Source organism: Pithys albifrons, chromosome 6 (genome assembly GCF_047495875.1).
Source record: "Pithys albifrons albifrons isolate INPA30051 chromosome 6, PitAlb_v1, whole genome shotgun sequence".
Classification (NCBI taxonomy): domain Eukaryota; kingdom Metazoa; phylum Chordata; class Aves; order Passeriformes; family Thamnophilidae; genus Pithys; species Pithys albifrons.
This window is the reverse complement of record NC_092463.1, coordinates 33,820,253-33,845,788: the sequence shown is the minus strand read 5'-3', so window position 1 is coordinate 33,845,788 and position 25,536 is coordinate 33,820,253. Positions and strand designations below refer to the sequence as shown.

At 45.8% G+C, this 25,536-nt stretch overlaps 1 protein-coding gene across 3 annotated transcripts in view; it reads left to right on the top strand.

Moving 5' to 3' along the window:
* Window positions 1–346: 346 nt before the first annotated feature.
* Window positions 347–25,536, top strand: part of BMF (Bcl2 modifying factor) — a 77,469-nt gene continuing 52,279 nt past the window's right edge. Inside the window, exons 1-4 of one of the 3 annotated variants that reach the window (XM_071558082.1) lie at window positions 347–441; window positions 2,839–3,159; window positions 4,103–4,266; window positions 17,909–18,006. In XM_071558082.1, coding sequence (XP_071414183.1) covers window positions 2,844–3,159; window positions 4,103–4,266; window positions 17,909–18,006 — 578 coding nt within the window. In that variant the 5' untranslated portion in view covers window positions 347–441; window positions 2,839–2,843. Of the gene's footprint in view, window positions 442–2,838; window positions 3,160–4,102; window positions 4,267–17,908; window positions 24,018–25,536 lie in introns of those variants that run through there. The other 2 variants (XM_071558085.1, XM_071558083.1) reach the window with 2 other exon arrangements.

Below are 25,536 nucleotides of genomic sequence, written 5' to 3'. Positions count from 1 at the left end.
TTAAGGCCAAGAACCCTGGGTTTTGTTGCAAGATAACTAGCTAGAGTCGCACTCCCATCAGGTTTAAAACTAGCCCGGCGTGTCGGTGGCTCAGTCCCTGGCTGAGGACGGCTGCTGAGCTTTGGGACCAGTCCGATGGAGGCTGCGGGGATCCCGCCAGCGCATCCCGCTGAGGGCTGACAGCACCCCTTCCCTCCGCGCTCCCACCTGGAGCGGCTCCCGCCCCGCTCCCGCCCCGCTCCCGCCCCTCCCGCTCGCCGCTGGCCCCGCCCCTGCCTGTCCATTGGCTGCCTGCGGGGGCGGGGCCGGCGCGCGGGGCGGGGCCGCCGTCAGCTGTTCGCGGCGCGCCCGCGGCGCCGGCCGCAGTTTGGCGTGGAGGAGGCGGCGGCGGGTCCCGGGACGGCCCGGCCCGTCCCCGCGGGACGCCCGTTCCGACTCTCGGTGAGTGCCCGGGAAGCCCCTTCGCCACTGGGGGCCGGCCGCTCTGGGCCAGCGCTCCGGTCAGTGCATCGCCACAGCCGGGCGCGATCGTGACAGGGAAGAGGGGGTTCGCCTCGGGGCAGACCCCGGCACGGCCGGTCCTGCCCGGAGTCCCGCGCCTGCAGAGGAGCGGGAAGAAGGAGGGGGCGGGCGGGCTGGGAGTGAACTCGGCGGGCACCTAGAAGACGGCGATTTGCTGATGCAGACGGTGGCTGATTCCGCAGCCAGCGCTGCATCTCTCGGGTCGTCCCGCCGGGCTCGGCAGTCTCGCCCCACGGCGCTGCCCGAAGGAGCCGCGTTTAAACCTCTTGGCCGGGGGCACGTCTGCGAGGCTGGAGCCCGGGCGGGGAGGAGTTAAAGGCGGCCGGCGGTGTCGGAGCGAGGCCGGCCAGCTTTGTTTTGGGACGCTGGCACGCACGTGTGCGCTGAGCCCTCCCTCCGCTCCCGGCCCGCCGCCTGTCAGCGCGGGCGTCCGGCTGCCCCGGCCCGCGGGGGTTGGCCGCTGGCTCGTGGAAGGAAACGCCGAGGGTCGGACGCGGGAAGAGCCCCGGAACCCGAGCTGTGCGGTGCCTGTGGCGCTAGCATGAGCTGCATTTGGAGATTGTGGAAGGAGTTTCAGTGAGTCGTAGGATGAGTTAACCTTCACGCTGCCTCGGCATTCTCTCCGGTATTTCCGAAGAGCTCTGCAAAACGGTCGGACGGTATTGCAGGAGGTCGAGTTAAACATCTTGCTCTCTAAACCCTCTTTTGTTTAGTGCTTGTTCAGTGCCTTTGCTGCACCTTCACTGAGGAGTACCTGTGTCCCACTGAGGCTGACAGTTGAGATCTGGCAAACATTGCTGCAAAGACAAAATACGTTCTCACTCTGCCTGTCAGGTGACTGTGATCCAGCAGTGGAGCTGGCAAGGAGATCATCCATGCCTGCCTTTTTGGGGCCCGTAACTCCTTTCGGTTTGGTGCTTTAAGCCATAGATGAGAATGTTACGAGTTCTGTGCCACTGCTGTCATCCAGCAGAGCTGGGCCAGCTATGAGGCTAGTATTTGTTCTGCTCTGAAGACACTTCTTTGGGAGTTGTGGCTCAGCTGAGTGAACTGCTGAGATGCCACAAGTTAAATAACCATAGTGTCCCTAAGTTAGAGCCCAAATAGTTCTTGCACTGCTCAGTCCCTTTGTTTTCTCTAGAGTATTGATGTCCTGAGTGCTGCTCACCTGGGGGGAGATGGGAGCACGAAGGGCAGCACTGAACACATCCTTATAAAATTATTATTAATGTCTCCTTCAGGCCTGAAATTCCTCTTGCTAGTCTTCCATTCTGTTAAATGCTTCGCAAACCAGAGCAAAGGAAGAGACATGAAGAGTTGAATTTCACTGTCTTGTTTGGAACTGGGTGGAAATCCTGGAGATGGATCTCTTAGGAGTCTGTCTTCCAATTGGGTTAGATGCACAGGTAACAGTAAAGGGACTTGTGGCATTTTTGGTAATTCTGCTTCTAATTGCTTTATGTTTGCAAAGAGCTCTTAAATAGCCATTTAGGGTTTATGGGGGTTTTCTCCCTCCACCATCTTTGTCCAGCTTTGTGCTGCAGCAGAGCTCCGGAGTGTCTACTGTGTCAACTACAGAAGTCCTGCTTTAAAGACTGACACCAGCAATGGTTTTCTTTAGTAGCAGGGTGAACCACTGCATTGACAGTGCAAGTAGGCTTGAGGGTAAGGGGGGTAATGAAGTGACTGCACTGCCAAGTTTGGGACATGTCTTAAGTTGAGCTGAGGCAAGAAATGAGAAGTTGAAAGGAAATCTGGCTCTTACAGGGAGAAGTATTGGAGAGCTTCACAGAAGTGCCTTTGTCAGCTCTTCAGTTTTGCAACCACTGGGGTTTCCTAAAATTCCGGCCTTGTAGCCTTGTGATGACAAGAGCTTTTCTTCATCAATAACCAATACATGGGAAAAAATGAATGGGGTATGCCATAAAGTCCAAATACAGCAGGCCAAAGCAAAGTAGTCCCCAAAGAAACTGACTGGCCACAGGGCTACTGGAAGGATTGACGATGCTTTTTTAACAACGTCTTTCCAGTTTCTATGTGCTGAGAGGTTGGGGGTTGACTACCTGCTTGTGAGCAGTTGTGGAATTGGAGCGTGGGTGGACTTTTACATGTGTGAACTTTGTCTCTCTCTGGCCCAGCACTCGAGGACTTTCTGACCCACCACGAAGTCTCACCTTTCCTGCCGATGCAGATGGGCAGCACTGGGAGGGAGGGAGGTGTGGTAAAAAATTGTTATTGTTGGAGCAGAAGGCATTCTCCTCTGGATAGCATTTTAGTTGTGTCTTAACTGTTTACTCAAATATCCCTTTATTGCAGGAGCAATGGATCGCCCCAGCTACCTGGAAGAGGACTATTCTAGCCTGGATGGGCTGGACGATGACGTGTTTCACTCTGATGACTTTGGACTTGCAGGTCAGCCTGGTGAGATGACTGCAACTGGCTTTTTCACACAGAACCAGTCCTACAGCTGCCTTCTGGGGAGGTTTCAACTATTCCCCCTCACACACTGCTGTGGTCCCGGTATCAGGCATCCTGAGCAGCAGGACAAGGCAACTCAAACACTCAGCCCGTCCTCTTCCAGTCAGGATGTTATGTTGCCTTGTGGAGTCACTGAAGAGCCACGGAGACTCTTCTATGGTAAGAGCACTCCAGTGTCACTAGCTTTGCAGCAAGGAAACTGTCCCTGTAGCACTTCCCGAATCAAGCAAGGTTTCTTCCATTAGGCCATTTTACTAAAGGACTGAAATTACTTTGCTTTGGTCCAACTCCCTCAAGAAAGACAACTTGTATTTTCTTACCCTTGCTTCTCCACTGCAGAAACCAGGCACTTGCTCATTGCTTCTACTATCTTTGATATTCCCACTCTTTCTCTTTTTGGCTTTATTCTATCACATTTTATTTTACTTTACTGCTAGATGTTTAAGTGCTCACTGTACCTCGTATCCTACAATTTTTGCCTATATTTTTTAACTACTAGTGGTCTCATCTGCATAGGAAGACTCCTGTAAGTTTTCCATGGAGACAGGGAAATGCAAAAAGTTACAGCTTTTAGCCTCTTTACTGGAGTTAAAGCTGCTGAATAAGTAGCATGTCCACCCAGGATTTCACTAGCAACTGATGGGACACCACTCAGCTTTGTGTATCTGATTCAGCTTTAATTCAAATTAGTCCCACTAAATGCCAGAAAACTGAGAAAACTGACAGAAAAGATATTGCAACCTCTTAAGGGGAGAAAACTTGAGGCAAATATCTAAAACTGCAAAGTTGTCATTAAAAACCCAAATCACAGGACTTGGCTAAACCATAAACAAACAAAAAGAACCAGTTGTGAGATCCTGCTACTCATTTGACTCTGGGAAGCAGCACAATGCTCTGCTTAATCAATATAAGTCTACTTAAAAGCTGAGCAAATGTTTTACTGCATGGTTACAGTACACAGTCATTGTTTGGGCTTCAGGAACTGGACTAATATGAGTAAAAAATTTAGGATTATGTTCAGCTCTTTCCGACGTGAAGTATACTAAGTAGAAAAGGTAAACTTCACACTGGAAGAATGACTCTTCTGATCTCTGTTTTGTAGGGAATGCTGGTTACCGTTTACATGTCCCTCCATCTGGCTTTGGGTTGGATCCACACCTCCAGGAGGAACCTCAGGAAGGTCAGCAGGAAGCACGTGCTGAGGTGCAGATTGCACGGAAGTTGCAGTGCATTGCCGACCAGTTCCACCGGCTCCACATACAGAGGGTAGGGTCTCTCTGAAGGGGAAGGTGAGGGGTTACCTGTCCAAGAGTGGTTCTCTAGAAGACTGGCTCCAGGCATCAGCTACGTGCGCTGTAGTTTAAGGCAGCAGACTACCAACAGCAGTAAAGTGGCAGGAGTATCCTGATGGGTTTTGCTTACGCTAAATTGCTGGCTCTTCCTAAAGATTGGCAGGTGGAGGGAAGAGAATGTGTGGGATTTCATTTTCTTTTGGGGAAGGTAGCTTTCTGTGTTAGCTGCTGCTATTCCAGCTCTTCAGGTTCATCAGCAACAGGCCTTATGAAGCTTTTCCCAGAAATCTTCCCCTTGCTTTTTACTACAGCTTTTACTCTTCTTCTCCACTCTCCTCACCACCATCATCTTCTCTTCTGTGGAACAAGTGCCCATCTGTGGCTTATGTCAGCTCCTCATCTTGGAGATAACAACAAGCCTGGAGTCTGTTCTGACACTTCTTGTTGTCTAAGGGTAGTTGTAATGTTGTAAAGTATATTTAGATCATGCTAGACTTGCTAGCAGCTCCTGTGTCAGACAGGCCTAGCTAGTGTCTCAGACTTGTGACTAACTTCCTCACAACAAAAGACAGCTGTAAGATGCCATCAGGTCTGAAAACCACACTGCAGATACTTGAGGGTTTTTTTTCTTAAACAAAACAAAACACCCCCCCCCAAAGAAAACAAACAAAAAACTCAAACCACACAAAACCCCACCTGCTATTCAAAGAAAAAAAATAACTATCACCACCAAAATCCCTGATTCTTTCTTCCTTCCCCTCTTTCCCCTGTTGAGTAGAGATGAAATCTCAGCCCATGCAGAGTTGGTCACAGGTTTCAGAGGTTTGACAGTGGCCAGCAGTTTGCCACTTCTACACAAGCTGAATAGCGAGAGCATGTTTCTGCTTGTGTATGACTTAAGAGAGGGACAGAAAGTTTTATCTTGCTCCAAGTGACTTGCTGCTCTCTTAACTGTGGCATCTGTTGCAGCCCTTCCCAAACATAAGTGAGGATCTCTGTCCTGGCCAGAGAATGTGGCTTGCGGCTGGGCAAAGCTTTGGTCCTCTCTGTGTCATCTGAGATGAGGGAATTTTGGGACTCCTAATAGCAGGACGCTTAAAGAAACTGTAAGCAGAAGATTAGTCTGTAGAAATGTAGATGGGGCTATGCATGTCATTTAGCAAACTGCAGGAATAACGAGCTACCACGAGATTTTTACCATGTGTTGTTTGTGGTTGAATGGGGTTTTCCCCGGTGGCGCCTTTTCGCCTTGATAGTTGCAGACCTCACTCCCTCGCCAGGCTTTCGCAGGCAATGGAGGGTTTAACCATCTCGCCGGGGGAGTCCTGCGCTGAACTAGTGAAACTGGTTGTAACTTGACCCCTTTCAGCTCGGGGGAGTGTCCCTATCTGATGCCTGTGCCTTGGAAACCCGTCCAGCAGCGCCCACCGAAACCAGCCCTTCCCCGAGGCGGCCCGGGCTCTTTGCTGGCCCGGTGCTCCCGGTGCCCGCCCAGCCCCGCTGCCAGGGCTGAACTGCTCCCGGTGCCCGCCCAGCCCCGCTGCCAGGGCTGAACTGCTCCCGGTGCCCGCCCAGCCCCGCTGCCAGGGTTGAACTGCTCCCGGTGCTCCCGATGCCCGCCCAGCCCCGCTGCCAGGGCTGAACTGCTCCCGGTCCTCCCGATGCCCGCCCAGCCCCGCTGCCAGGGCTGAACTGCTCCCGGTCCTCCCGATGCCCGCCCAGCCCCGCTGCCAGGGCTCTCTGCTGCTCCCGGTGCCCGCCCAGCCCCGCTGCCAGGGCTGAGCTGCTCCCGGTGCCCGCCCAGCCCCGCTGCCAGGGCCGGCGGCCAGCCCGGCGTGTGGGAGCCGTAGTAAACAAAGGCGTCCGGCTGCGCTGGCGGCCCGACCCGGCCCCCGGGGCTCGGCAGAGGAGGGGCTGGCTCTTTGTTTGAACTGGAAGAGCAACAAGTTGTAAAAGGGACTGGAGCGAGGGCCTTCAGCCATTTAAATTTGAAAACAAAACATACCCCCCCCTCCAAAAAAAAAAAAAAGGCAAGCAAACAAACAAAACACACACACGCACACACAAAATCCCAACCCGAAAACTTTACCCAAGGACAGAGTAGTTCAGCCAGTGGTTATCCACTGCCTGACCCTGGGATAGGCCTTGGCATTTGGATCTGTTAAGGGATTCTTTCTTGTTTGTCAAGAAAACTGAGTACTGACCCACATATTGGTGTCCAAGGCACTGTTCCCCGTGGAGTGTTTTGTTGTCATGCCCAATTCTTTCCCTCCCAGCTCTGCATGGAGGATTTCCTTTGGCTTTTGGCACAGATCCCCTGTGCAGAAACCCCTCTGTCCTATGTGCAATGACTTCCTACTAGTCCATTGCTGAAGAAGCAAGCAGTCCACCCCTGGAGACATGAGAGCTGGTTTGCAATGCGATGTGGTTTGGAAGGGGCAGCCTCTGAGACATGGAAAACTGGGCTATCGTTTATCTTGCTGTGAAACTAATCCCTGATTTGGATGCCCAGTTCCAGCTTGTCTCAAACATTTGGTCAAAACCAACTTTCCAGAGTGGTGTCTTGAATCAGATTTAAAATACCACAAAGTTAGTCACACCAGTGTGGTGTTGTGAACTTCTGGGAGAGAGCAAGTCTGGTTTACAGCAAGCTGTGCCTCTTTTCGGAGCCTACAAAACATCTATCAGAGCACCTGGGAAAAGAAGACGTGTGTGCCCTTTTAGTGGGATTTAAGAAAGGCTTTTCGCATTGGAACAGTGCATCCAGTTAGTTCAACCCTATTGTGGCTCTTGAGTTCTGTGAGACTCTCCAGTTCAAGTATGGCCCCCATTCTGCTGCTGCAGCAGCAAGGCTGTGTTGACACAAAGCTTGCTGGTTAATGTACATCCCTGGCTGAGAGAGAAACTGAGCAGGCACTAGCTGCTGAGGCTGACGTCACTGAGTTGTCATTTGGACTCAGCTGCATGCATGGTCTAACCCCATCCCACACTGGGAACCCTGGAGAGTCACTGTTATCTCTTCCCTGGGCTTCTGGAGCTAAATGGTATTTATTCTGTGGTTCTTGGCTATACAAAAGATTTTTGGGTATGCATCTTGTAAGAATAAGAAAAGTTGGCTGCACCTATGCTTGCTTTTGGCATGTACACCATTTTCAGGGTTTCGTTTCCTATTAATATGTTAAACAGAAAAAAGTAGTTTTAAACCTGGCTTTTTCATCCATAGAACAGTGCTAGACCAATAACACAACATTCTCTAGAACTCTGCAGTTTTTACCTCCTTAAGATTCTGCATTTATTTTAAGAGGGACTTAGCAACACTCTGTGTTCCTAAGTAGCAGAGCCTGTTACAGGTTGATCCAGTTTGCAAGGGCTCTGTAGAATGATATGTGAGACTCATCTATGTTTTCTTGAGTTCTTTACTACCTCTTACCTGATTCAGGCTGTGTTGCTTCTGGCAAAGTTCCCTCTGTTGTACTTTTTTCACCCTGCCCTTGAAAAACAAGGCAAGAGCCAAGCTGTGTTTTCTGCAGGAGAACCCACTACCTTCCACCTCCTACTTGGTTTGGAGCAAGTATGCCTTTGCCATGGGATCTGTGAACTGCTAAAGACTTCATTCTGGTTATAGAGAACAGAGCTGAGCTTAGGGTATCTGTTTGGTTGGCTGGGATGTGCCGCCTGCATCCCACATGTCTAGGCTGTGGCAACAAGTGCTTGGGCTCTGCTTCAGACCCTGAGTGCATGTGAGTTTCTTTGGCTTGAGGAGGGGATTCAATCTGTGCTGAACCAACAGTGTATTTCATGACATGATGTGCTGCTAGGTGGGATGTGAGTAGACAACCAGGGACAACAGCAGTGTAAAGCTGCCCCAGAGGAGCAGGGGGTTATACACAGGGGTGGGGCAGATGACACTGTATATCAGTATCACACACCCCTTCAGTCTGACTTGCTCCATTGAGATGCTGGAATGCTACAGCTTTTTTCCAAATAAAATAACTCTTTTTAAGCAGGCTGCAGCTTTGAGGGGACTGCTTTTATTGCATCTCTTCTTCATGGAGATAAGATCACTTCACAGGGGATAAAATTGTCTCTTTAAGAGCCAAGGACTGGTAGCCTTGAACAGTTCTGGGCTCAGGTCCAAGCAGAGCCACTGACTTGCTGTATGACCTCAGACAAATCTCTTGACCTCCTTGTGCTTCAGTCAACCCATCTGGAAAGCTTGGTTTAAAAAAAGCTGAGCCTCAATGAGAACCAGATGCTGAATCAGAGCTGAGCTTTCTTGAGTAAATAAGTGCATTACAAACAACAACAAAGCCCCTTTCCAACACATCAGGAATCCTGCAGTTGATTTAGATATGCTGACCATGCTCAAAAAGCCTCTGTGGATCTAGCTATAGAAAACTTTGTTTCTCTAAATTCCCCAGTTAGTTCAGCAAACTCTCATCATCACTGCAATAGGCTTGAGCAGCCTGTGGAACACAAATGCCTGCATGCACACTGGCTGTGGGCAGACAACTAGGCATGTACCTGTTTGCCTCAAGCTAATGACATTGAAAACATCCAGGAGGAAATGCTGTTTTCCTTTGAAAGTGAAACTTTTTACATTTTGCATATTTTTTCCCCCTCTGTCTCTCATGAGAGTTATCAAGGTCTCCTCTGAGACACTTCTGCTTATTCAACAGGGAGCCTGTGTCTCTTTGCAGAAACTTATTGGCATGAGAGTGTGGGCACGCAGTGCTACATGTGCATTATTAATCCCAAACTCCATTGGGCTTTTCTTCATTTTTTTATTAAGGGGTACTCAGGAATGTTTTTAACAGTTGCTTTTTTACACTGGAATTTTTTTGCAGGAAACTGTTCTTTATGATGACTTTATGTTTTAGGGTAAATCTTCAGAAAAGCTTCCCAATAATGTAATGCCAAGGCTCAGACTGTCCTGTAGCTGAGCCTGGAGCACTGGCAGCTCCATACTTTACTTGTACCTGCAGTCTCTGAGACTTGAGTAAGTGTTTTCGTTCCTTTGTTTCCCTAGCAAGTCTGCGTTTCAGGGTCTTCCCAACTGCCTAGTGCTTGCTGGTCCCTGCTGCTGCAGTGCTCTGCAGTGGGTCACCTCTCCACCTCTGCTGCCTGCAAGTTGCCCATCAGTGCAGGACTTGAATCTCCAGCTGAGGATGCAGGAGCATGGTGAGGGAATGAACTCCTGAAGTGAGTGAGCCTGGTTTAGAGGGCAGGGGGTAGGGTGAGTACAGGGTTGGGAAGACTGAAATGTAAAACAAAGTTCTTGCAGGCCTATGGAACTGGAATTCTGGGCTTCAGGAAAGGAGGATGTCATACGGGAAAGGAATTCTTATGGTCAGTGGAGTCAGAAACTTGATCTGCAGAAGTGGAGAGAGATTTGTTTTTCTTCATTTTGACTAGTAACAATGAAGGAAGAGATGGGCTTGGAACTGCACCTTCCCCTAGGCATACAAATGACACAACAACCTGTTGCCCCTTGCTTAGCACCTGTTCTGAAATGCTGCTGCCTGTGGAGCTGATTACTTGACATTTAGGCTAACAGAAACTTGCTGGACCCTTTCACATCTGATCTGAAATAGTATTCTTTGGTATGTTAAGAAACTGAGAAAAGAATATAGTTATGCCACTGTATAAATCCATGTTTCTGCCATATCTTGAATGTGTACATGCCATTCTGGTTTTCTTCTTCCAAAAATGATGCAGCAGAACTGGAAAAGGTTCAGAAGAAAGGCAAGAAGGATGATTGATTTTTCATATGAAAAATCAATAAATGGGCTAGGACTGCTAATCTTAAAGAGTCACAAAGCAAGATGAAAGCAGTATTAAACAGAAATCATAAATGGCATGAAGGAGATGAATAGACCAACTTCTCCCAGTACAAGAACTAGGCAAAATCAAATCAAGCTAGTAGGAGCCAGTTCAAAGTAAATGAGGGGTTTTTTTTTCATAAAACAGGTAGCTCTGTGGAGCTCCTTGTCAAGGCATATTGCACATCCCAGTGCTTTATCTGGGTTCAAGGGGAATTGAGACAAGTTTATTGCCATTGAAGCAGACATTAAATAAACAGAAACCAGATCTGACTCGGGAAGCCCTAAGCATGAACTAGTTAGATGCTGAAAGAGTATTAGGGGGTGCTATTGCATATGCTTGCCCTCAGCTTTTCCTCAGGCAGCCATGTAAGGCTGCTGTTGGAGGCTGGGCTATGCAAACTCTTGATGCAAGTCACATACATTCAACCACTGTTTATCAGTTAAAGAAAAACCATGAAACGTTTGGATCAGCCTAATCGAGCCTTCTTCTTTATGCTTTCAGCTAACAAAAGATTTAAATATATTATGGGGGTTTGTTCCTGCGTAAAATAGGGGATAGTGTTAAAAAGCAAAACTTCCTGCCTAGCTCTGGTAGAGGAAGTGGGCAGAGGATAACGGAGCTGGGTGGCAGAGAGCCCTGCAAGCTCTGTGCAGTGCCACACCATGAATTCTTCACCCTGCCGGACACGGAACTGCAGTCTTAAGGAAGTGGGGCCACAACCTCAAAAGACCAAGATTTCCCACAACAAAGAGGAGCATAGAACAGTTCTCTGGGAACACACAGGTGAATTGTTTTGCAGAATTTATAACATCAGTGCAGTGATGTTGGTGTTTAGTGCTGCTGATTTTGCTGTACAACCCCTGTAGTCTCCACAGGCTCTACTGCATTCCCTGGGCTCTCGCAGCACCATGCTGGCTGTGACAGTGGTAACATGCTTTCCACTTGTAGCAATGTGACAGCTCAGAAATTATTGTTCAATTACGAAGAAATGTGATAATATCCCACTTCGTTTTTATTGTAGGAGACTAGAAAATGCAGGTTATAACTTGACTGAGATCATGCAAGGATTACTGATAGGAACCCAGTTGTTCTACCTCCAGTTCTCCACTTAGGTTGGTTGATCTTATTAAGATAGTGCCAACTCTGAGACGGATGATGAGATATTTGGACTGATTATTTATGGCGAGGAGTCTGCGTTTGTATTTTACTCAATTAAATGTTATGATGGAAAGGCAGGAAAGCCAAGTGCCCATGTGAAGAGTTCTCCTTTGTTTCAAGTCATTGAGGAGGAATATCCCGCCAGCCTTTTATAGTCTTCAGTTGGGGTTTTGTTTTGTTTTGTTTCTCCTCGGTAGCTACCCTCACCAATTGAAAAGGAATCCTTCCGAGGACCGGCCCGCAGCAGAAAAAATAGAGATCCCAAAGTGAAAGCGTTGCGGCCCCTCCCGTTCGCTCGTTCGGCGCTCCCTGGTGCGGGCGGCCCTGCGGAGGCGCTGCCGTGGCTGCCCCGCACCGGGGCCGCGGGCGGGAGCGCCGGGCGGTGCGTGCGAGGGCCGGGCCGGGCCGTGTTTGCGCTCGGCGGCTGTGTTTATATCGCTCGCTAAATTTAGCCTCTGAGTCATCGCCGCTGCTGACGAGAGCTACGCCGCCCGCGGCTCCGGCCCCGCACCTGCCCTCCCTCCGCCGCCTCCCCGCGCAGCCGGGCGGCCCCAAGCCCCCTCCTTCCCCCCGCCAGGATATTTTTCCTGCGAAAACTTTTAAAGTGTTATTTTTGCCAAACCTCGAGGCAGACTTTAATCACTAGGGGGTGTCTCCGCAGCACTGAGCAGTTTTGGGCGCATCTCCCTTCTGCTGGTGAAGAGGCGGATGCCGGGCGCAGGTCCCGTGGCCTGCGCAGGGCCGGGCTGGACGCGGGGCTGGACGCGGGAGCTTTGGCACAGCCCTGCCCCGTCACATGCAGGTGGATCAGCAGAGCCGCCCGCCTGCCCGCCCTCGCTGGTGCCGATTGTGGCTGTGGGGCGTGAGGTGCCCTCTTCTGGGTCCCTCTTCCAGCACTCTCACACACCCCCCAAACATGAGCGCGAATGCCCCCGAGCCCCATACCACAGGTAGAAAGTGGTATCACGTGCGGCTCTGTGGAAGTGCAGCACCCTTATTTACGGTATTTGTGGAAAATAAGCCAGCGTGCCCGCCGGGGGGGCAGAGGGGAAGGCCGGGGCCTGGGAACGCGGTGGCCGGTGGTTGCCCTTCCCAGGTTGCCGTCAGCTGGCTGTTGCCATGGCGGCTGGGCTGTCTGCTTCCCCTTCCTGCCGCTCTGCAGAGGAAGGCGCGAGTGCCTGCGTGTTTGTTGTTGATCTGCAAGAAAGTTGAGACAGGGCTCACCTGCGCAGCTGTGCCAGCAGCAGGTCTGGGGCTACAGCCATCCCCATTTGGTGCTCAGGCCCAGCGCCCCCGCAGAGCCCGTGCTGCCCCTCGTGCTCGGGCTGGGCAGCTCCTAAGTGGGGCCTGGGGGTCTCCTGCACCCAACACCCTTTCTGCTGCGCCCAGTCGTCTGTATCCTCTCTCTATAAACACACGTGTTGCTTATCTTGATGCAAAGCCTAATGGAAGCTCATGAGAAAGGAAGCAATACTTGATGCCTCCTTCTACCACGAATTTAGTCCCATGTAAGAGTCATTGCAAACCAGAAAGATGCAGATCCCCAGGAAGATCTCTCAACCTCTTCTCTGTGTCACCATGAGAAATCATGCCACTAAGCTCCTCTTTAATTTTTTCCCTCTGTTACTGTCTCCTTTTTTTCCCTGCTGCTTTTACACATGCATTATTCTTTGGTCACTAGGAATGATTTGTATTTGACTTCCATTGGCCTGCATTTCTCTCTCCAGTGGGGGACACCTTCTGCAACCTCTGTTGCCTTGGGGACTGTGACTTTCTAGTCTTTCTAACCTAAAGCATACTTTGTGGTAGCACAATATGCCTCTGGCCACCTGGCAACCAAAACAGCCTTCAGAGATGAGTCAGCAACTGCTCCTGGTGTGCGAGTATTTTTGTATTCCGTGAATAAATAAAATCTCAACAACTTGTTACTAATACTTGTATTAGTCATTAAAGGAAGAATGATGTTTTTATGTACACATACGCTGTTTTTCTATTTTTGCTCTAATAGAATCATTTATGTTCATATTAAGCCTTCTAGTTAAGATGGGATCAGAATATGACCATTAACCATCTGAAAGCTATGAAGCAAAGTCAGAAGCTGCCCATGAGATCAAGAGGGTAGACAAGTACCCTGCTGTATATGTGATGTACCAAACCCACATACAACATGTGTTTATGATGAACATATTCTTTACTTTTTTAAGCAGGGGTATTAATAGCATGTATGTATCCCATGGAAAAGTGATTCCTACTCATCTGTTAAACATTTATGCTCAAGGATGCAAGGAGGTGTGTCAGAGGGACAGCATTTTCTTTGAGCTGTCCTGACCTTCCCTTGATCACCCCGTGCAAGTGCTTGATAGGAGTAAAAAAGTTTTGACGTCTGGGGTGCTATTTGCCAGATAAATATCTGTAAGTTTGCAGTGTGAAACATGTATTAGGAATTAATTAGGGGGAGGCAATAAATGTCAGGTCAATCACATCCCTCTTTCATTTGCTTCCAGTAAAAGCTTTGCATGCTTTTTTTGTGCTTGTTTACCAGTATTCTGGCTTTTGGTTCAGTGTAGTTCATTAAATAGGCTTCACTCATGTACTGTTGCTGCAGAGGACACTTTTCCTGTAAAGTGACCTTTCCTTGTGACTCATTGAAGCATTCATGTTAATGCTTCAGACAGACAGTCTCTTAAGGATATCCCCTTTAAAAAGCAGCAGCTGCAATAGGAAATGGTTTTATGTGTTTCCAACTTTGTGTTGACTTACTGTATTCACAAGTCTAGTCTTTAGTTACAGTTACTATAGAGGGCAAAAGGGGCTTCTTTCCTTCTTGGGAAGGGAGCTTCAAAAGGGTCATATTGTTGCTGCCACATGGAGGTGGCAAACTCTCCATCCCTGATACTTTTGTGCAGTAATGACTCTGAGGACTGAATTATTCTGATAAGGGACAAATGGGCATAGTGAAGCTTAGGGAAATTATACACCAGTGTTGCAGTAGTTATGAGTCTTTGAAAAATGTCTCAAAATGTATCACATATGAAAAAATATAGATATCAAATTCATGGAATCACTATTCTGGGTTTTCTGCTCTTCTGACAGCTAAATTATACCTAAATTTCTGCTCTTCTGAGAGCTAAATTTGAGATTTTTGGTCTTGGCAAAGGCATTCTGGGGAAAAGATACAGAAACTTGTGAAATGGACAATTTTTGGTTAGTTATTTCCATAAATGGTTTACTCTGCTGCAAAGAATATCTGCCATTTCTATTCTGTAGCTCTTGTACCACATTGAATTATTATCACTGAAAGAGATCAGCCTGGAAGTGAAGCCATAACTAAACCCCATTAGACAGGCTTGCTGCTGAAGCAAGTACTCCCAGCTTGCTCCTTGTCGCAGGTCACCTTTCTTTTGTCCTGGCACAAGCACAGCTTGACTCCATGATGCCATGGATCAGGTAGATTAGGATGACCTGTTCAACAGTAAAGACAACTTCTTTATCAGATTAGGTCTGGCCTTGATTACTGTCCTGCTCTAGTTCATTTTCCTGCACTGCTATGAGGAGAGGACAGTATGAGTGGGCTGCTTCAGCATGCAGGGCAGTGAAAGTGTGTGTGGGACCACACCACTGTGGAAGGAAATGCTGGCTGAAAAGGGACCCAGCAACTCCTAGGTCTAGGAATAAAACCTGGAAAGCTACCTTCAATATAGTGCTTTATTTGTTCACTTCAAAAGAAAATTAATGGTGTCAATATCCTTCAAAATGTTATTTGAGATGTTATGCTTCTTATAAGCAGGGGAAAACAAGGGTAAAATATTTCCTATTCTGCACTTGCATGGAAATCTCCTTGAGTGTCTTAAGCAAATACGGGAAATACTTTTAACTGGAAAAAGACAAAAATGCTGTACCAAAAAGTGGCTTCAAGAGACAGTGAAATAAACACAAAAGAACATAAACTAAAAAACATTAGAGTTTTTCTCAGTATTTTTCATACCACATCCCATTGATTATCCTTCAGGTCTGTAACGTGTCTAAAAGTACAGATCTAAACCTCTGATTTACCAAATAAAAAGAAAACTCAATACTTTCTTCAAAAAGGAGCCGCCCCTTCAAAAAAAGGGAGGAGTATGAGCTCAGTCCTTCCACTGTTTTTTCCTGAACATGGCCTCCTTTACCTATCACTGCAAAGAGCAAGTGATCTTTTTCTCCTGAGGTGATGTATAAAACCTGAGGAGATGGAATATTTAGAAGCCTGTTATGGTGTGAGAAGTACACAGCAGCCTCCTACATGAAGTGGGACATTAATATGAGAGTTCTTACATGTGTTTGTCCTCTCAGCAGAGTAGAATAGTTGAAATCGTACGTGCCAGATCCGCACTCCTCTTGTCTGCCCCCAAATTAACCCACTTTATAAAATAACATAGGAGTTTCCATTAAAGAGGGTCTGCCAGTGAAGCCGAGATATATTTCAAGCTTGAGATTTCTGTACCAATTTTTAAACATCCTTTTGCATTTCCCTTACTAAGTCTCTATAAGACACCTGTTTACCCTCTTGGCTGCCAATAGAATAAAATAATCTGACAAAGCAGATTGTCTTCAGAATATCTGCAGTATGTTTGTCCACTGTGCTCTGCTAGTGTAGTTCCCTACTTGTGGAAACTGCAGATGACTTTGTGTTTGCATGCAACTTCATTGTCGTCCTACCCCAAGGAACAGTCTGCTTTAGCTGTAATAGCTCGAAAAAATAGAGTATCCAGATGTCATGGAGACATTGTGGTTCCATGTGCAGGTTTGGGAGTGTGACTGTATGGAGAGGTGGGCTGTATGGAGGAGGGCAAGAAGAATCTCTGAAGTTTGATGAGTAAGGACAAGCCTGGTCAAACTGAGATGCAAGTAACAAAACAAAAAATATCTTGCTTTTTGAGATCAAATTGGTTTTTTTTAACCCAGCCCTAGAAGGCAGTTCATCAATGATTGTTTTTACATGTAAACATAGAAATGCCTGGGCAATCAGGATGGATGGAACCCAGGGCTGGTTACTTTGAAAAAAATGATAGCAGGCTCTGGAACCACTGTCTGTCGGTTATGCTCCAAACACAGTGTTGAAATGTGTGACGGGATGTGTGAACTCTTCTAAATCCATTTCTTCTAAGTCTACTGTTAAGTCTTGAGGGTAAGAGTAATGACCCACTGCTAAGGTGCAAGATGAATACAGGCTTTTTGAAACCTATTTTGTGTGTGCTTGTGATTTAAATGGCACAGATCTGCTCATGCTGAAATACGAACACAGTTTAATAACTACCTGGGAGGACTTTGAAGAGCTGTCTATTGATACATCTCCAATACACCAACTCCAATTGCAATGCTCTCTTACTTGTGATTATGTAAAAAATGCCTTGCAACCGTGTTGTTCTGCCCTGTTGGGCTAATCTGAGTTGAAAGATCTTGTTCATATAATGTGCTTCAGTGCTTTTTTATGAACTCCTGTGTGCTGAGACAAAATTGTTCGAAGCCAGTCTTCTGTTTCCTCATCTGCTGGGGATTGGGGAGGGGGGAGAGAGGGCAGAGATTTGGGCTCGTTTGTTTTGTTTTCCAGAAATTATCATGTCTGCTTAGCAAATATGGAATTCTGGATGAGAAAATGAAGACTGACTTCTAACAGAGGGTCAGTTATTGAGGTGAAATAGTATCCCAGGCTGGGCAGTGTAAAGAGAAACCCACCTGTTTGTATGAGGTGCCATTAAAGTGCAAGAAGGGAGGGGTATAATCGAGGCCACTTTTGCAGGAGTGATTACATATAACAAAAGGAGGAGCAGTGTCCCTGTCCCAAAGCTGCATTATATAGTCTGGTGTCCCCCTGAAACTCAACTCCCATGTTTCTTCCTTGACAATGGGACCTGAAATAACCTCTTGGTTTTGGTTTTTTGTGTGTTTTCAAGTATGTTCTTGCTTAAGGTTTAATTGGCTCCAGTCAGTAGGAAAGGGCTCCAAGGCTGATTATTTATGGCTTACTGTCAAAAGTGGCTATAAAAAGGGCAGTATTATCTTGGAGATGCTGGGAAGGAAAATGTGGTGGGGGTAGGGTGGGGGAGTGTGTGTGTGCACGAATGTGTTTTCTTGTACTAGATGAAATCAGAGTTTTGCTGTCTCAGCAGTGTGGTTTAAATTGAAGATTAACCCTTTGACCTTCACGGTGTCAAATCACTTACAGATGGATCACCAGTTATATTTTTTCTTTTTTTTTTACTTTAGGGGTGAAGGGGGGCTTTTTTTTTAAAAAAAAAAAAGGTTGTTTGTTCATGCAGCTGGGGCTTTTGAAAGGCTCAGAAGCCAATCTGATTAAAAACAGCACTTGGCTAAACTCTGCAAAATCCTACAAGCAAAAAAAAAGTTTAATCCTCTTGTGCACAATGCATAAAGGGTCTGCTCTTTTCTTTTTGTAATGTTAGAGCTACAATTATTTCTGGAGAACTTATTATTTCCCTCTCTCCCCTCATCCCTTGCTGCAGCCCCTTGTTATGCTGATGGGATTAAAGTGTCTGCTCTTGAAAAGTGTAACTGAGTTGTTATTGGAAAAGAGAAGTGGTATGTTGCAATTTTAAAAATATAGATAACCTTGCTCCAACTGTTCTTCTCTACAGCATCAGCAGAACAGAAATCAAGTGTGGTGGCAGCTTTTTCTCTTCCTACACAACTTGGCCTTAAATGCGGAGGCGAACAGGAACCACACTGGACAGAGGTGAGCTTCACCCGCCTGTTCCAGGCCACATCCAGTCTGCAGGGAGCACAGAACAAACACTGGTTCGGGGGCGAGACGTTGCACACCGCCGGCCGGATGTGAGGACTCTGACTTTCTGATACTCGTCTTCAAGTCTGGGTGTTTTTACGGACTCTTCTTTGCTGCTGCCTGTCTTGCGAGGCAGGGAGCTCTTGTCCAACACTGTTGAAGGAAAGCCAGAATGTGGGTGTGTTTGGTAAAGCTTGCTGCTGGCTCCCCGCACTGGGGACCTCTGTGCAAGGGTGCAGATATTAGACTAACTGCTTCCTCTGCCCTGTGTGTTAGGTGATGGTAGAGTGCAGGAGTGTCATTTTGGCTGCTAGTTAAAATGATGCCTGGGATTGGTGACTAAATGTACTTTGGGTATCTTCCAGAGCAAATATGCTCAATTCCTCCATGTTTTTAGGAATGAAAAGCATTCAAGTAGCTTAGATCCATCAGGTTACTTGTTTTCTTCATTGGTTACTGTTTATTTCATTGCACCCTCTGTGAGAGAAAATCACAAAGAAATATGACCTCTTCAGTCATTCCATTGGGCTCTAGTTGCAGCTCTCTAGCATGAAGTTGTTGTTATTGCCATCAATAGAAAGAAATAATTGCAGTAGAACAGTCTTAAAATTAAACCTTCCTGGTGTTGCTAGTGATATTAATTTCTGCCACTGTTTGCTTCCAGTTCAGTGTTCTCAGTGCCCATGAGCCACCGTGAAGCAAAAAACCAGGGAATATGACACAAGTGGCATTCTTCAACAATGCTAATGTATATGTTTTCATGAGTTTTATGATGGGCGTTTATTGTCTTTTGTCTTTCTTTTCTCTTACTGTAATGTTGGTCAGGAAGGCTTAGATCCCAGGCATCCAATGGTTTTGCTTCAGAATTTGACAGGGAAATTAATTAGCATCTAGTCTGACATGTACACTGTACAAGCACTCTGTCTATTACTCTAGTATGCAGTGTTTGGAGGCTGCTGTAAGCATATTTTGACAAGCAGCAGTAATATTACTTCAAGGGAGAGCTTCTAACAGTTCCCAGTTTGTATGCACTCGAAAGTTTGTCCATACGGCTGACACTATTGGATCAGCACAGGGAAATTACCCTGACAAAAGGAAGTAGCCTTGAATAATGATGGCTACTTCTCTGTAGCCTTACATATATTTAGTTCACAAACCCAGTGAGGTAAAATGCAAACAGAAAAGGGTAAAATGCAAACAGAAAAGCAATACAGATTTTATTTTTTCCAGACCATTTCCATATTGCCACTGCACCTTCTTGTAGGTCTCAAATAGTACAGGTAGTGTGAGGAAGAGCTGTCCAGAGAATTGCTCTTCAGTTGTGTTACAAATGTCAACTGCAAGTGTTGAGGAATTCTGCTCTTGGTCCACTCTGAAAAATAAGCATTACTGTACAGAAGAGTGTTAGGGAATATACAGGTTTTCATGTATGTTCCCTAACAGAAGAGTAGTGTACTTGCACATATGCTTTCCTTCTCCACCCCTCTCTGCATATTCTTCTCTAATTGACGCTTTCTCTGGTAATTGTGTAATCTTCTCATTGCACTGTAGTGTCTGGTAACAGTTTGCTGAACAGAGTTAAATTTGGACCTTCTTCCTTTCTCCCAGCCCCATTCTCTTGATTTGCATCCTGCTCTATTGTGGCAAAATGTACTTTAGCTCCCTGAAAGAGGTCCCCAAGCCTTTTTCACTTTCATATACTCACGGTCACTCTCTTTCAACATAAGGAGAGTTTATGTGAGAAAAGCTTTTTTTCTCTTTTTATGTTATTTTTCTAGCTAGAGCTAGAGTAATATGTTTGTCCATGATGGTTAATAATTCATATAAATGAATCTCAAGTAATATTTTGTGGGGTGGGTTTTATGGAAAGGGAGGGTGGGAGGATTTTTTAGGAGGGGGGATTGTTTTTTGTTTTGTGTTATTTCTTTAAGCATGTGCACTACAGAGTTCCCAGAGTGATGTAAGTGATAGCTGTTGCTGACTATGCTGCAGCAGTGTGGAAGCCACTCTCTGCCCACACTGACAGAGACAAGGCTTTCCATACCTTGCTTTGCACAGTCTGCCTGATGTAAATGCTGGTCATTGGAGAAAGAGGATTTTAAATGGTGGGGAAAGCCTGAAGGGTGGGTAGTCCAAGCACAGACGGAACTGGGGACCGCTGAGGATGCGAATGTTCAGAAGACTCTTAAATCAGAAGCTCTTTAAGAGGCAGGAGTGCAGAGGCTCAGGAAGCAATGCAGCAGTGCTGCCTCCCTGCATGGCGTGCTCTAGGATGTGATGCTTGCATTTTCCCACTGGTTGCCAGGACCCCTTTATCAGCAACAGTCAATGCTACTGCTTCTGACACTTAAAAACTGTTGTGAGCTTTCCCCTTCCCCTCTGCCTTGACTTGACAGCTAAACAGGCCAATAAGGCCTGACCTCTGGATGAGGAAGCTGGAAAGATAGGGCCGGTACTGGTGCTTTCTGGTGTTGTGACCCAACCAGTTTATCTAGGGCAAGAATCTTCATAACATGGAGAAAGAAGTACATGAAATGGTTCCTCAGTCAAGCTGCCTGCCTCCATAGAGTCATTCGGCTCAGGGAAAGATACATCTTTGCCAGTCCATATTTCCCATTGCAACAACAGACTTATCAAAATTGGTCATGCCAGGGTCTCAAGTTAAAATCTACTTGAACAACAATACTTCATTGGAGACATAGAGCTAATGCTAGACAAAGGCCGACTTCCTGCAATATGCGTGTCGGTTACTCGTGCCAGAGATTTACAACCACTGATAATATATTTTAATTATATTTCATATCTGCATATCTTGGAGAAAAGAAATATGCTCTGTCAACCCAAAAGTTGCTTCATGTAGATTTGGAGGGGCAGGCTGGTATTCAGATAGGGAAAAGCAACTACTTCATACTTAAAATCTCACCTACTTGAGGAAATAGTGGGAAGATTTCACACATTTATCAACAAACACACAGTTGCACAGCACCCATATATGTGTCATCCATTCCATGTTAGTAAGGCTTCTTGAGCACCCACTGAGGAGATTGTGCCTGCAGAGTAGCTATTGCAGTGTGACCATGGACATATGCTGATTATTTGGGGAAACAGTTCTAAAGGACATGGTTTAAATCCTGTTGGTGAAGGATTATGCTCAGGTTTGTAGGAATTAGTTTGTTTCAATGAAAAGAATGGGACACTCTTTATCTTTGTGCTGTAAAACTACAGTCTAACAATTTAGAAAGATTTGGATCCTTCTCCTAGAACAAATTCCTGTTTTTAATGAGCAGTTCTTAAGAAAAGCTTGAACTGCTGCTGATGGTACCACCAGCCTTGAAATACCTTGCTTCCCTTCCCCAGATCTCCCAAATTACTTCAGACCTCAGCTTTTTTTCCTTGAGGGACAGAGTTCTTCCTGTCCCTTTCCAACTGCCCACCCCTTTGAATATCTTGTAACCTGCCCATCCCAGGATCCAGCAAGCCTGGTGCTAGTAGTGAATAGTTAGCTTTACTTTTGTTTCCTGCAGTTCCTGAAAGCTGAGCCAGTGAGTGCCCAGGGATACCTGCAAACTGCTGCAAATAGAATTCAACAAAGGCAGGGGAGAGGATGAAATTGCATGGAAAGAGTTGCAGTTGGATCTGTGTAGGGCTGCAGCCTTCTCTCAAGGTGCTGATAATCCTTGGTAGCATTGAATTCCTGCATAATTGATCACATATCCCAGTTTAAATAGCTGGTTATTATTAAATGTTTGTTGGCTAAACTCTTGTTTTTGGAGTCCTGGAAGAAACTTCCTTATCAGCCTTTGTTTTGGAACTGTGTATTAACAAGGAAATAGAGGCAAGGAACCCAGTCTTTCTTGATGTAGAAAGGGTGATTGCAAAGACATCTTTCTTTCTACTGGCTGTTTACTTTGTCCCCTCAAGCCTGGATATAGGCAATTTGTGAGGTTACTGCAGTCCTGGAGTTGCTCCATGGCAGTCACTGGAGCTATACCCAAGGTGGAACTTCATTTGGTGTGGCACTTAGCACTCTTTTGGGAAATGGCAGATTCTGACCATTAGTAGACTAGGGAGAAAGGTTGCTTTTTTTTTTTTAAGAAAAAGCAAAATTACTTGAGGCAGTTACTGCAAGGTGACCTCGTCAACTCTACAATTCTACCCTTCCACTGCTGGTCCTGTCCCATATCTCTGCTGAAGTTGTGGGAATGGTGAGACTGTGACATGCTGAATGGTGTGCTATTTAAAGGGAAAATAAGGAAAGCACTTGACATATGTGCTAGAATCAAACAAGAATGCAGATTTGTGGAGGTCTTGCCTTGTTTTAGCAGCAGTATTTACTGCAGGATCGTAAGTAAAAGAACCATGGATTGTCTGTTCATATTCATGGGAGCTCTGCACATGAACCAAGCACTATCGAGTATTAGCATAATTTGACTACAAAGGTTTTAATAATGTCTTTCAAAAGAGTCTGTTTTTCAAACTGGCATTTGTGATCATTTGCAAAAATGCCTACCTGTTGCCTTTGATTGTTTTAGCAAGAAGAAATACCTCAAGGAATTGATAAAAGGTCCTAAGACAATCTTTTACAGTTCCTAAAGACTTCAGTGGTCTCTGTTTCTTTGGTTTGCATGTGTTCACACAGGTGTTACACAGCTCAGTTCTTCTCCACCAGGAAAAGCAGAAAAGACCAAACACATCAAATGCACTGGAATGTAATTGTGTATGTGTGTGCATGTGTGTGTGTGTGTGTGTGTGTGTGTGTGCGTGTGTGTGTTCTTGAACTGAATGCAGTCTGACATCCCCTACCCCTTCTTTCTTCCATGTGCCTCACCTTCCCCCTTAGCCACAGAAAGGAGGGTCTCTTCCTGTGAATCCCATGCTGGAAGTTGGTTTCTGGGAAGCGAAACCGAATGTCTGTGGGCTGTTTTTTAAAGCCATGTTTCAGTTCTGTCTTCAGATTCTTTGCTGCCTTTGGGGAATGGAGGGTGGGAAGGGTAGATTCTTAAACTGTTTTTAAAATCTATTACAGAAATCGTGCATGTATATTCTTAAATCTAAAGGAGTCTCTCCAGTTTGTGGACATGGCTCCAGGAGAGCATCATCACAGATTCCTCAACTCAGTTTTTGATCAGACTATTCTGAAAGGAGTATTTGATGACAAAAGGGGGAGAGACTGGTGTGATGGAAAGACAACATTGGCAGTATCTCCTTAAGTACATGTCAGAAGTTAGACTTTTAAAAGGGAAATTTCAAAACAACCCACGGGATTTGTATGTCTGTTTCCACTGTGTGCATTTGAAAACCCTGCCACTAAATTTGAGTTTGGTTATGTAGATGTTGGAGGGTTTTTTGGTTTAATTAATCACGTCTCTTCTGTTCTCTTCAATGGTATGTAGTACAGTCTCACGTGTTTCAAGGTGAAATTCACTGATGAGAATACTGTGAAATATGAATTCTCATTTTCTTCCCCTTCTCCACTGCCCCTTCCTGCGTGACTTTTCCACTTTGATGGAATACTTTTTTTAAAAAAAAAAGACTTGTGAGTCCTTCATCTGGAAAACCAAAAGGGTAAGGTGACCTAGAATTTGCAATGTACTTTTAATAAACTTCCCCTCAATTAAGGGTTTCCCCATGATTTCTGATACTCACCAGAATATGATACTGTCCTGCTGCAGAAGTAAACCTGATGCTCTCCTGTGAGATTTCTGTCTGGATTAGTCCTGAAGTGCACACACCTTCTTTGCCATGGACTGAGACCCAGTGAGAATGTAGCATTTTGTTTATTCTGGTTGTGTGCCTCCAGGACTTCTGCCTGTACCAATGGTGGCTGGGCAGAGCTCCTTTTGTTTTTGTATCTGTGCAGTATATTTGCTTTGTGCTTTCTTCTTTGGTGCTTTTTAATACTTTAATACTTGGATTTTTTTTCTAATAACTGGTACAATTTTTAATAAAATTGTTAAATTCTTTATCTGTGTTCTTTCTTTTATTTTTTAAAGGATGGAGGGCATTTACACAACTGGCCCATTCTGCAGTTACCCAAGTCAGTGATACAATTTGGGTAGTTCAACTTTGAAAACATCTGGTAGATCATTTTATGTGCACCCTAATAACAGACCCTGCAACAAAGACAAGATTTCCACTCCAGATTGGGCATAATTTGATTTATAAAATAGTCTTTCAAGAAGATAATTCCCATGGTTGAACAGAGAACTGCTGCTCCTTGGAGCTGCACAATTAACTTGCTGCTTCAAATCAGGAAGGTCTTCTTAAGACATACATGAGGTGCATCCTCCAACTTTGCAAAATGTAACCCTGGACTGATGACTTCTTACCTACTGCCTACACAGATACATTCAAAGGCACTGAGGCCTTGACAATAAAGACTCATTGCTTGGTAACCCTACTAGGGAAATAGGGTTCTCACTGGTCTTCTAGTGTAAAGGCAGCACAGGAAGGTGTTCACGGCTTTGAGAGAGCTTGTAGGGTGGTAATGACTCCTTCAAACACAGACATGAGAATGTCTCAGCCATCCCAAGCACAGCAAGACAAGTGTTTTGATAATCATCAGGCCTGTCCTTAAGTTTTCATCTGTTCCTCTAGGAAAAACTACCTCCATTAGGTAACAGTAGTTAATCTGGGTGGAACAGCAATGGTGATGTGTGTATCGTGAATTATTTATAATATGTCTGGTCAAATTCCTTCAACCACATTCCTTCTCCAGTGCAATGCTGCTGCAGTGTTTATGGGAGGCTTTAAGGAACTGAGTTAACAATCCTACCCGATGTTAAGTTGCCTTGGCTGGTGTGTCCATGTTACAAAAGGGCCTTTCATTCCAAGAACACATGATGTGTGTGGTATGAAAAGCCACATGTGCATCTAAGACCACAGGGGGAAAAAGACAGTTTTTCTTTTCATTGTATTAGATCTAGTGAGAAGTGTGTCCCCTGGCCAGCCTCATGTGACCATGAAAGAGGCTGTTGTAACACCCTGATACAAGGGGACAGACATGAGATCGACTTAGATGGCAGGGTTGGCTCTGAATTTACGCATTTTCATGTGGTTAAATTCTCACCATTAATTAAAATATCTTAAAAGCTTTAATAATTCTTGTACCAAAGAGAAGAATGGCTTTTAAAAGTGAATGGTCTGTAATGCTACCCCAGGAGCATTTGCCCAAACAGTGGGATGCATTGCACCTTGCTCAAAGCAAAGGCAAGTACACAGATATATGGACAGCCTCTCTTCCTCTGAGATCTCCCAGATTAACCTTGGCTCTTTGGTTTGATTCTGTCATGACCTGCTGTCTGCCACTTGCCTGTGACAAAGTAGACTTAGGAAAATGGAAACATCTTTGGGGTTAGGCATCAGGACCAAACACTACAGGCTCGAACATTTTTATCCTTTTTTTTTGGGGGGGGGGTATGTGTGTGTGTGTGTGTAGTTTGGGAGAAACTGGATATCTTAGAGAATGTGCTTCAGAAAAGC